This window comes from Ascaphus truei, chromosome 20, assembly GCF_040206685.1.
Source record: "Ascaphus truei isolate aAscTru1 chromosome 20, aAscTru1.hap1, whole genome shotgun sequence".
Lineage (NCBI taxonomy): Eukaryota > Metazoa > Chordata > Amphibia > Anura > Ascaphidae > Ascaphus > Ascaphus truei.
In genome coordinates, this window is record NC_134502.1 from 26177861 (window position 1) to 26190586 (window position 12726).

At 58.9% G+C, this 12726-nt stretch overlaps 1 protein-coding gene across 1 annotated transcript in view; it reads left to right on the forward strand.

Moving 5' to 3' along the window:
• Window positions 1–2156: 2156 nt before the first annotated feature.
• The window catches only part of RGL3 (ral guanine nucleotide dissociation stimulator like 3), a gene marked incomplete at its 5' end in the record, with an annotated part of 35727 nt that continues 25157 nt past the window's right edge, over window positions 2157–12726 (forward strand). Inside the window, 9 exon segments of the mRNA XM_075577846.1 lie at window positions 2157–2383; window positions 3623–3697; window positions 4383–4398; window positions 4400–4567; window positions 4570–4668; window positions 4670–4714; window positions 5836–5955; window positions 5957–6052; window positions 9402–9505. Coding sequence (XP_075433961.1) covers window positions 2157–2383; window positions 3623–3697; window positions 4383–4398; window positions 4400–4567; window positions 4570–4668; window positions 4670–4714; window positions 5836–5955; window positions 5957–6052; window positions 9402–9505 — 950 coding nt within the window.

Genomic DNA, 12726 nt, shown 5'->3' on the forward strand with positions numbered 1-12726 from the left:
GGATACCATGGTTTGTAAGTGTGAGTTATAACACTCACAAACCACTCCAGCTTCCTGCAAACAGGTAGAGTGGCTGAGCCTTTGATCAGGGTTCTGCTTCCTAAACATTTGGGTCGCTCTCCTGACCATTTGCATTTAGTAGGCAGGCATCTTTGAGGGTAACTTAAACAAAGGGCTATAATCACTATTCAACTGTTAACCCTTGCCCTCCCGGATGGATCCCAGTGTTTGTGTGGTGCAGACACGGGAACAGAAACAATACATTTTTACAGAGGAATAAACATTTGGATACTGAAGCAAGGTAAAAAAAACACATTGCTAGACCTCAGTCCAGTTAACCCCTTGCTTCCCCAGGTGAGAGTAGAGGGGGGGGCCAAATGGGATGTAACCCCTTTAATCCGGGCCAAATCCCCTCTCTCTTGACACCCCCTCCCTCCCAGGTCTCTCCCCCATGCTCCCCCCTCCTCTCTTACCTCTCTCTCCCCCACCTCCCCCATAAAACCTCACCGTGCTCCCCCTCGCTCTCAGGCCTCCCCCCTCTCTCCCATGCTCCCCCCTCCTCTCTTCCCTCGCTCTTCAATCCCCCCTCCTCCCCCCCATAAAACCTCACCGTGCTCCCCCTCGCTCTCAGGCCTCCCCCCTCTCCCTCTCTGCCCCATGCTCCCCTCTCCTCTCTTCCCTTGCTCTCTCTCCCCCCCCATAAAACCTCACCATGCTCCCCCCTCGCTCTCAGACTCCCCCTCATTCACCCTCTCTCTCCCCATGCTCCCCCCCTCTCCCTCTCTGCCCCATGCTCCCCCCCTCCTCTCTTCCCTCGCTCTCTCCCGCCTCTCCCCCATAGAACCTCACCGTGTTCCCCCCTCGCTCTCAGACCTCCCCCCTCTCCCTCTCTCATGCTCCCCCTCCTCTCTCCCCTCACGCTCTCTCTCCCCTCCTCCCCCCATAAAACCTTACCGTGCTCCCCCCTCGCTCTCAGACCTCCCCCTCTCCCTCGCTCCACCCTCCTCTCTTCACTCGCGCTCTCTCCCCCCCATAAAACCTCACCATGCTCCCCCCCTCGCTCTCAGACCTCCCCCCCTTTCTCATGCTCCCCCTCCTCCCCCCCCATAAAACCTCACCGTGCTCCCCCCTTCGCTCTCAGACCTCCCCCTCTCCCTCGCTCACCCCTCCTCTCTTCCCTCGCTCTCCCCCCCCCCCAATAAAACCTCACCGTGCTCCCCCCTCGCTCTCAGGCCTCCCCTCCCTCTCCCATGCTCCCCCCTCCTCTCTTCACTCGCTCTCTCTCCCCCCTCATCCCCCCCATAAAACCTCACTGTGCTCCCCCCTCACTCTCAGGCCTCCCCCCTCTCCCTCTCTCCCATGCTCTCCCCTCGCTCTCCCCCCCCCCCCCCATAAAAACCTCACTGTGCTCCCCCTCCCTCTCAGGCCCCCCTCTCTCCCCCTCCTCCCCCCCCATAAAACCTCACCGTGCTCCCCCTCGCTTTCAGGCCTCCTCCCTCTCCCTCTCTCTCACATGCTCCCCCTCCGCTCTTCCCCTCGCTCTGTCTCCGCCCCTCCATAAAACCTCACCGTGCTCCCCCCTCGCTCTGAGGCCTCCCCACTCTCTCCCATGCTCCCCCCTCTCTTCCCTCGCTCTCTCTCCCCCCCTCCATAAAACCTCACTGTGCTCCCCCTTGCTCTCAGGCCTCCCCCTCTCCCTCCTCGCTCTCTCTCCCCCCTCTTCCCCCCCCCCATAAAACCTCATCGTGCTCCCCCCTTGCTCTCAGGCCTCCCCCTCTCCCCCCTCCTCTCTTCCCTCGCTCTCTCTCCCCCCCATAAAACCTCACCGTGCTCCCCCCTCGCTCTCAGGCCCCTCCCTCTCCCTCCTCACTCTCTCCCCCCCTCCTCCCCCCTATAAAACCTCACCATGCTCCCCCCCTCGCTCTCAGACCTCCCCCTTTCCCATGCTCCCCTCCTCTCTTCCCTCGCTCTCTCTCCCCCCTCCTCCCCCCCATAAAACCTCACCGTGCTCCCCCCTCGCTCTCAGGCCTCCCCCTCTCCCTCCTCGCTCTCTCTCCCCCCTCCTCCCCCACATAAAGCCTCACCGTGCTCCCCCCTCGCTCTCAGGCCTCCCCCTCTCCCTCCTCGCTCTCTCTCCCCCCTCCTCCCCCCCATAAAGCCTCACCGTGCTCCCCCCTCGCTCTCAGGCCTCCCCCCCCTCTCCCGGCTATGTTCACTATAAGACATGTAAGGTCCGCAGTCTCCGGGCCGGGTCACTACAAAGACTGGTGCAGAACCTGCTGGTGGAATACGAGGGTACTGACCCAAGCTACGTCCCCACCTTCCTGAGTACCTACCGCGCGTTCACCTCCCCCGAGGAGGTCCTGGACCTGCTGCTTGACAGGTAGGGGGGGGTACCCGCCCAGTTATAGGGGGTAACAGTCTCTTTCTGGGGACCCCTACCTGTCCCCTCTCTCTCTGTTATTGCCAGTATGTCTCTTTTGCTCAGATTATTTGCTCTCTCTCTTCCCCCTTCCCTCTCTCCCTCTCACACACTCACTCAGAGAGAGGGAGAGAGAGAGGGGGGGGGAGAGTAGAGAGTGGGGGGGGGGGGGGTGAGAGAGGGGGATGTGAGAGATGTAGAGAGGGGGGTATGTGAGAGAAAGAGAGAGGTGTTGGAGAGGTAGAGAGAGGGGGGTGTGAGAGAGGTAGAGGGAGGGGGTGTGAGAGAGAAAGAGAGGGGGGTGAGAGAAAGAGGAGGTGAGGGAGATGGGTGTGAGGGAGGGTGAGAGAGGTAGGGAGAGGGGGTTGAGAGAGAGAAGGGGGGGTGAGGGAGATGGGTGTGAGTTACAGAGAAGGGGGTGTGAGAGGGAAAGAGAGAGGGGGTGTGAAAGAGGTAGGGAGAGGGGGGTGCGAGAAAGAGGGGGAGTGAGCGAGAAAGAGAGTTGTGTGTGAGAGAGAAAGAGAGGGGAGTGAGAGAAAGAGGAGGTGAGAGAGAAGGGTGTGAGAGAGAAGGGGGGTGAGGGAGATGGGTGTGAGTTACAGAGAAGGGGGTGTGAGAGAGAGGGAAAGGGAGGGGGTTGAAAGAGAGAGGGGGTGTGAAAGAGGTAGGGAGAGGGGGGGTGAGAGGGAGAGGGGGGTGAGAGAAAGAGGGGGAGTGAGAGAGAGAGGGGGTGACAGAGAAAGAGGGGGAGTGAGAGAGAGGGGGAGGGGGGAGAGAGAGAGAGAGAGAGAGAGAGAGGGGTTATGTGTGAGAGAAAGAGGGGGAGTGAGAGAGAGAGGGGTTATGTGTGAGAGAAAGAGGGGGAGTGAGAGAGAGAGAGAGAGAGAGAGGGCGTGTGTGTGAGAGAAAGAGGGGGAGTGAGAGAGAGAGAGGGGTTATGTGTGAGAGAAAGAGGGGGAGTGAGAGAGAGAGAGAGAGGGCGTGTGTGTGAGAGAAAGAGGGGGAGTGAGAGAGAGAGAGGGCGTGTGTGTGAGAGAAAGAGGTGGAGTGACAGAGAGAGGGTGTGTGTGAGAGAAAGAGGGGGAGTGAGAGAGGGAGAGAGAGAGGGCATGTGTGTGAGAGAGACCAACGACCTTGACCCCTAGGACCAGGCCCGGCAGAGACCAGCGGGAGCAGAGTGTACCTGTCATTTCTCCTCAGGCGCATGGAGCGTGTGTGCGACGAGGAATCTCTTCCCCCCGGGAGCCCCGTGCCGGACACTCTGCGTGTCCAGAGGTCCAGTACGAGGGGCGGTCACAAGAGCGGGGTCAGAGGTCAGAGTGAGGGGGGGTCAGAGGTCAGTATGAGGGGCGGGTCACAAGAGCGAGGTCAGTGTGAGGGGGTCACAAGAGTGGGGTCAGAGGTCAGTGTGAGAGGGGGGTCAAAGGTCAGTGTGAGAGTGGTTTCAAGAGCAGGGTCAGAGGGGACAGTACAGGATTTATACCAGGGGCCTTGAAAAAGTACCCTGACCCCTAGGAACGGACAGTGAGGTCTTTATAATGACCTTGACTATAGGACTGGGCCAATGACCTTGACCCCTACAACTGGACACTGGAGTCTAACCAATGGCCTTGACCCCTAGGACTGGACACTGGGGTCTAACCAATGGCCTTGACCCCTAGGACTGGACACTGGGATCTAACCAATGACCTTGACCCCTAGGACTGGACACTGGGGTCTAACCAATGACCTTGACCCCTAGGACTGGACACTGGGGTCTAGTCAATGGCCTTGACCTCTAGGACTGGACACTGGGATCTAACCATTTACCTCTAGGACTGGACACTGGGATCGAACCATTGACCCCTAAGACTGGACACTGGGGTCTGGCTAAAGACCCTCTAGCACTGCCCACCAATGATTTAGCCCCCCCCTGCCCCCCCCCCCCCCCCCCCCCCCCCCACCCGTCTGCTGCTTTCAGGGTGGTCCGCGGGCTTCCTGCAGACCTGGTTAGAGAGACACCCGCAGGATTTCCGGGACGCCCCCGGCTGCCTGCGCCTCATCTCCTCCTACCTGAGCCGGGACAGGGAGGGAACGGGCAGAGACCCCCACTCCCCCCTCCTCCATCTCCTGCAGAGCCTGGGGGAAGAAGAGGAGGAGGAGGAGAGGGGGGGGGCCGGGCAAGGTCCCCCCCCCTCAGGAAATCCGCCCGCGCTGCAGGGGAGGGGGACGCAGAGACCCCCGGGGACAACAGGACACTGCTGTCATCGCCCCCCCCAGGATGTGGCCGAGCAGCTGACACTCATAGATGTGGTGAGTGTGAGTGTGAGTGTGCGGGTTATATACCACGGTCCCCTCCGCTCTCTCCCTGTCCCCTCCGCTCACTCACTGTCCCCTCCGCTCACTCCCCTGTCCCCTCCGCTCACTCCCTGTCCCCTCCGCTCACTCACTGTCCCCTCCGCTCTCTCCCCTGTCCCTCCGCTCACTCACTGTCCCCCTCCGCTCACTCACTGTCCCCTCCGCTCACTCACTGTCCCCTCCGCTCACTCCCTGTCCCCTCCGCTCACTCACTGTCCCCTCCGCTCACTCCCTGTCCCCCCCGCTCACTCACTGTCCCCCCCGCTCACTCACTGTCCCCCCCACTCACTCACTGTCCCCCCCGCTCACTCACTGTCCCCCCCGCTCACTCACTGTCCCCCCCGCTCTCTCACTGTCCCCTCCGCTCTCTCACTGTCCCCTCCGCTCTCTCACTGTCCCCTCCGCTCTCTCCCTGTCCCCCCCGCTCTCTCACTGTCCCCTCCGCTCTCTCCCTGTCCCCTCCGCTCTCTCACTGTCCCCTCCGCTCACTCACTGTCCCCTCCGCTCACTCACTGTCCCCTCCGCTCACTCACTGTCCCCTCCGCTCACTCACTGTCCCCTCCGCTCACTCACTGTCCCCTCCGCTCACTCACTGTCCCCTCCGCTCACTCACTGTCCCCTCCGCTCACTCACTGTCCCCTCCGCTCACTCACTGTCCCCTCCGCTCACTCACTGTCCCCTCCGCTCACTCACTGTCCCCTCCGCTCACTCACTGTCCCCTCCGCTCACTCACTGTCCCCTCCGCTCACTCACTGTCCCCACCCGCTCACTCACTGTCCCCCCCGCTCACTCACTGTCCCCCCCGCTCACTCACTGTCCCCCCCCGCTCACTCACTGTCCCCTCCGCTCTCTCCCTGTCCCCTCCGCTCTCTCCCTGTCCCCTCCGCTCTCTCCCTGTCCCCTCCGCTCTCTCCCTGTCCCCCTCCGCTCTCTCCCTGTCCCCCCCGCTCACTCCCTGTCCCCCCCCGCTCACTCCCTGTCCCCCCCGCTCACTCCTGTCCCCCCCGCTCACTCCCTGTCCCCCCCGCCTCACTCCCTGTCCCCCCCCGCTCTCTCCCTGTCCCCCCCCCCCCCAGGATCTCTTCCAGAGGCTGCAGTCCTGTCACTGTCTCGGTAGCATTTGGTCTCAGCGTGACAAGAAGGAGAACAGACACGTGGCCCCCAGCGTCCGCGCCACCGTGGCACAGTTCAACGCGGGTGACAGCCTGTGTGACAGCGTCCGTGCTGAGTGACGTCCAGCTGAGGCCGCAGCAGAGAGCCAGGGTGCTGGAGAAGTGGATCTGTGTATCCCAGGTGTGACACAGTGACAGCCCCCCCCTCCCGCAGGGTGACACAGTGACAGTCCCCCCCCCTGCAGGGTGACACAGTGACAGCCCCCCCCCCCCCCGCAGGGTGACACAGTGACAGTCCCCCCCCCTGCAGGGTGACACAGTGACAGCCCCCCCCCCCCCGCAGGGTGACACAGTGACAGTCCCCCCTCCCGCAGGGTGACACTGTGACAGTCCCCCCCCCTGCAGGGTGACACAGTGACAGCCCCCCCCCCGCAGGGTGACACAGTGACAGTCCCCCCCCTGCAGGGTGACACAGTGACAGCCCCCCCCCCCCCCCGCAGGGTGACACAGTGACAGCCCCCCCCCCCCGCAGGGTGACACAGTGACAGCCCCCCCCCCTCCCGCAGGGTGACACAGTGACAGCCCCCCCCCCGCAGGGTGACACAGTGACAGCCCTCCCCCCTCCCGCAGGGTGACACAGTGACAGCCCCCCCCCGCAGGGTGACACAGTGATAGCCCCCAACCTCCCCGCAGGGTGACACAGTGACAGCCCCCCCGCAGGGTGACACAGTGACAGCCCCCCCCGCAGGGTGACACAGTGACAGCCCCCCCCCCCGCAGGGTGACACAGTGACAGCTCCCCCCCCCCCGCAGAGTGACACAGACAGGAGGGAGCTATGGGACATGGAGTCTATCCCTCCCCCGCAGGGTGACACAGTGACACAGACAGGAGGGAGCTATGGGACATGGAGTCTATCCCTCCCCCGCAGGGTGACACAGTGACACAGACAGGAGAGTGCTATGGGACATGGAGTCTGTCCCTCCCCCGCAGGGTGACACAGTGACACAGACAGGAGGGAGCTATGGGACATGGAGTCTATCCCTCCCCCGCAGGGTGACACAGTGACACAGACAGGAGGGAGCTATGGGACATGGAGTCTATCCCTCCCCCGCAGGGTGACACAGTGACACAGACAGGAGGGAGCTATGGGACATGGAGTCTATCCCTCCCCCGCAGGGGTGACACAGTGACACAGACAGGAGAGTGCTATGGGACATGGTGTCTGTCCCTCCCCCCGCAGGGTGATACAGTGACACAGACAGGAGGGAGCTATGGGACATGGAGTCTGTCCCTCCCCCCGCAGGGTGACACAGTGACACAGACAGGAGGGAGCTATGGGACATGGAGTCTGTCCCCCCCCCCCCCCCCGCAGGGTGACACAGTGACACAGACAGGAGGGAGCTATGGGACATGGAATCTGTCCCTCCCCCCGCAGGGTGACCCAGTGACACAGACAGGAGGGAGCTATGGGACATGGAGTCTGTCCCTCCCCACGCAGGGTGATACAGTGACACAGACAGGAGGGAGCTATGGGACATGGAGTCTGTCCCTCCCCCCGCAGGGTGACACAGTGACACAGACAGGAGGGAGCTATGGGACATGGAGTCTGTCCCTCCCACCGCAGGGTGACACAGTGACACAGACAGGAGGGAGCTATGGGACATGGAGTCTGTCCCTCCCCCCGCAGGGTGACACAGTGACACAGACAGGAGGGAGCTATGGGACATGGAGTCTGTCCCTCCCCCCGCAGGGTGACACAGTGACACAGACAGGAGGGAGCTATGGGACATGGAGTCTGTCCCTCCCCCCCGCAGGGTGACACAGTGACACAGACAGGAGGGAGCTATGGGACATGGAGCCTGTCCCTCCCCCCGCAGGGTGACACAGACAGGAGGGAGCTATGGGACATGGAGTCTGTCCCTCCCCCCGCAGGGTGACACAGACAGGAGGGAGATATGGGACATGGAGTCTGTCCCTCCCCCCGCAGGGTGACACAGTGACACAGACAGGAGGGGGCTATGGGACATGGAGTCTGTCCCTCCCCCCGCAGGGTGACACAGTGACACAGACAGGAGGGAGATATGGGACACGGAGTCTGTCCCTCCCCCCGCAGGGTGACACAGTGACACAGGCAGGAGGGAGCTATGGGACATGGAGTCTGTCCCTCCCCCCGCAGGGTGACACAGTGACACAGACAGGAGGGAGCTATGGGACATGGAGTCTGTCCCTCCCCCCGCAGGGTGACACAGTGACACAGACAGGAGGGAGCTATGGGACATGGGGTCTGTCCCCTCCCCCCACAGGGTGACACAGACAGGAGGGAGCTATGGGACACGGAGTCTGTCCCTCCCCCCGCAGGGTGACACAGACAGGAGGGAGCTATGGGACATGGAGTCTGTCCCTCCCACCGCAGGGTGACACAGTGACACAGGCAGGAGGGAGCTATGGGACATGGAGTCTGTCCCTCCCACCGCAGGGTGACACAGTGACACAGACAGGAGGGAGCTATGGGACACGGAGTCTGTCCCTCCCCCCACAGAGTGACACAGACAGGAGGGAGCTATGGGACATGGAGTCTGTCCCTCCCCCCGCAGGGTGACACAGTGACACAGGCAGGAGGGAGCTATGGGACATGGAGTCTGTCCCTCCCCCCGCAGGGTGACATAGTGACACAGACAGGAGGGAGCTATGGGACATGGAGTCTGTCCCTCCCCCCGCAGGGTGACATAGTGACACAGACAGGAGGGAGCTATGGGACAGGGAGTCTGTCCCTCCCCCGCAGGGTGACATAGTGACACAGACAGGAGGGGAGCTATGGGACATGGAGTCTGTCCCTCCCCCCGCAGGGTGACACAGACAGGAGGGAGCTATGGGACATGGAGTCTGTCCCTCCCCCCCGCAGGGTGACACAGTGACACAGACAGGAGGGAGCTATGGGACATGGAGTCTGTCCCTCCCCCCCGCAGGGTGACACAGTGACACAGACAGGAGGGAGCTATGGGACATGGAGTCTGTCCCTCCCCCCGCAGGGTGACACAGTGACACAGACAGGAGGGAGCTATGGGACATGGAGTCTGTCCCTCCCCCCGCAGGGTGACACAGTGACACAGACAGGAGGGAGCTATGGGACATGGAGTCTGTCCCTCCCCCCGCAGGGTGACACAGTGACACAGACAGGAGGGAGCTATGGGACAGGGAGTCTGTCCCTCCCCCCGCAGGGTGACATAGTGACACAGACAGGAGGGAGCTATGGGACATGGAGTCTGTCCCTCCCCCCGCAGGGTGACACAGACAGGAGGGAGCTATGGGACATGGAGTCTGTCCCTCCCCCCGCAGGGTGACACAGTGACACAGACAGGAGGGAGCTATGGGACATGGAGTCTGTCCCCCCCCCCCCCCCGCAGGGTGACACAGTGACACAGACAGGAGGGAGCTATGGGACATGGAGTCTGTCCCTCCCCCGCAGGGTGACACGGTGACACAGACAGGAGGTGACACAGACAGGAGGTGACACGCGCTCTCTCTTGCAGTACTGCCGCTTCCTGCGGAACTTCTCCTCTCTCAGAGCCATTCTGTCAGCTCTGCAGTCAAACCCCATATACAGGCTGAAGAGAACCTGGGCAGCAGTGAGCAGGTACAGTGCCATGTATACTCACACACTACTACACCGTGCCATGTATACTCACACACTACTACACCGTGCCATGTATACTCACACACTACTACACCGTGCCATGTATACTCACACACTACTACACCGTGCCATGTATACTCACACACTACTACACCGTGCCATGTATACTCACACACTACTACACCGTGCCATGTATACTCACACACTACTACACCGTGCCATGTATACTCACACACTACTACACCGTGCCATGTATACACACACACTACTACACCGTGCCATGTATACTCACACACTACTACACCGTGCCATGTATACTCACACACTACTACACCGTGCCATGTATACTCACACACTACTACACCGTGCCATGTATACTCACACACTACTACACCGTGCCATGTATACTCACACACTACTACACCGTGCCATGTATACTCACACACTACTACACCGTGCCCATGTATACTCACACACTACTACACCGTGCCATGTATACTCACACACTACTACACCGTGCCATGTATACTCACACACTACTACACCGTGCCATGTATACTCACACACTACTACACCGTGCCATGTATACTCACACACTACTACACCGTGCCATGTATACTCACACACTACTACACCGTGCCATGTATACACACACACTACTACACCGTGCCATGTATACTCACACACTACTACACCGTGCCATGTATACTCACACACTACTACACCGTGCCATGTATACTCACACACTACTACACCGTGCCATGTATACTCACACACTACTACACCGTGCCATGTATACTCACACACTACTACACCGTGCCATGTATACTCACACACTACTACACCGTGCCATGTATACTCACACACTACTACACCGTGCCATGTATACTCACACACTACTACACCGTGCCATGTATACTCACACACTACTACACCGTGCCATGTATACTCACACACTACTACACCGTGCCATGTATACTCACACACTACTACACCGTGCCATGTATACTCACACACTACTACACCGTGCCATGTATACTCACACACTACTACACCGTGCCATGTATACTCACACACTACTACACCGTGCCATGTATACTCACACACTACTACACCGTGCCATGTATACTCACACACTACTACACCGTGCCATGTATACTCACACACTACTACACCGTGCCATGTATACTCACACACTACTACACCGTTGCCATGTATACTCACACACTACTACACCGTGCCATGTATACTCACACACTACTACACCGTGCCATGTATACTCACACACTACTACACCGTGCCATGTATACTCACACACTACTACACCGTGCCATGTATACACACACACTACTACACCGTGCCATGTATACTCACACACTACTACACCGTGCCATGTATACTCACACACTACTACACCGTGCCATGTATACTCACACACTACTACACCGTGCCATGTATACTCACACACTACTACACCGTGCCATGTATACTCACACACTACTACACCGTGCCATGTATACTCACACACTACTACACCGTGCCATGTATACTCACACACTACTACACCGTGCCATGTATACTCACACACTACTACACCGTGCCATGTATACTCACACACTACTACACCGTGCCATGTATACTCACACACTACTACACCATGCCATGTATACACACACACTACTACACCATGCCATGTATACTCACACAACTACTACACCGTGCCATGTATACTCACACACTACTACACCGTGCCATGTATACTCACACACTACTACACCGTGCCATGTATACTCACACACTACTACACCATGCCATGTATACTCACACACTACTACACAGTGCCATGTATACTCACACACTACTACACCGTGCCATGTATACTCACACACTACTACACAGTGCCATGTATACTCATACACTACTACACCGTGCCATGTAAACTCACACACTACTACACAGTGCCATGTATACTCACACACTACTACACCGTGCCATGTATACTCACACACTACTACACCGTGCCATGTATACTCACACACTACTACACCGTGCCATGTATACTCACACACTACTACACCGTGCCATGTATACTCACACACTACTACACCGTGCCATGTATACTCACACACTACTACACCGTGCCATGTATACTCACACACTACTACACCGTGCCATGTATACTCACACACTACTACACCGTGCCATGTATACTCACACACTACTACACCGTGCCATGTATACTCACACACTACTACACCTTGCCATGTATACTCACACACTACTACACCATGCCATGTATACTCACACACTACTACACCGTGCCATGTATACTCACACACTACTACACCGTGCCATGTATACTCACACACTACTACACCATGCCATGTATAAACACACACTACTACACCATGCCATGTATACACACACACTACTACACCGTGCCATGTATAAACACACACTACTACACCATGCCATGTATACTCACACACTACTACACCATGCCATGTATACTCACACACTACTACACAGTGCCATGTATACTCACACACTACTACACCATGCCATGTATACTCACACACTACTACACCATGCCATGTATACACACACCCTGCTACACCATGCCATGTATACTCACACACTACTACACCATGCCATGTATACTCACACACTACTACACCATGCCATGTATATACAGCACAGGTACAGCGCGGGCAGCGGCAGTGCCAGCCTTCCCCTCACACACACTACACCATGCCATGTATACACAGCACAGGTACAGCGCGGGCAGCGGCAGTGCCAGCCTCCCTCTCTCACACACTACTACACCATGCCATGTATACACAGCACAGGTACAGCGCGGGCAGCGGCAGTGCCAGCCTCCCCTCACACACACTACTACACCATGCCATGTATACACAGCACAGGTACAGTGCGGGCAGCGGCAGTGCCAGCCTCCCCCTCACACACTACTACACCATGCCATGTATACACAGCACAGGTACAGCGCGGGCAGCGGTAGTGCCAGCCTCCCCCTCACACACACTACTACACCATGTCATGTATACACAGCACAGGTACAGCGCGGGCAGCGGCAGTGCCAGCCTCCCTCTCTCACACACTACTACACCATGCCATGTATACACAGCACAGGTACAGCGCGGGCAGCGGCAGTGCCAGCCTCCCCTCACACACACTACTACACCATGCCATGTATACACAGC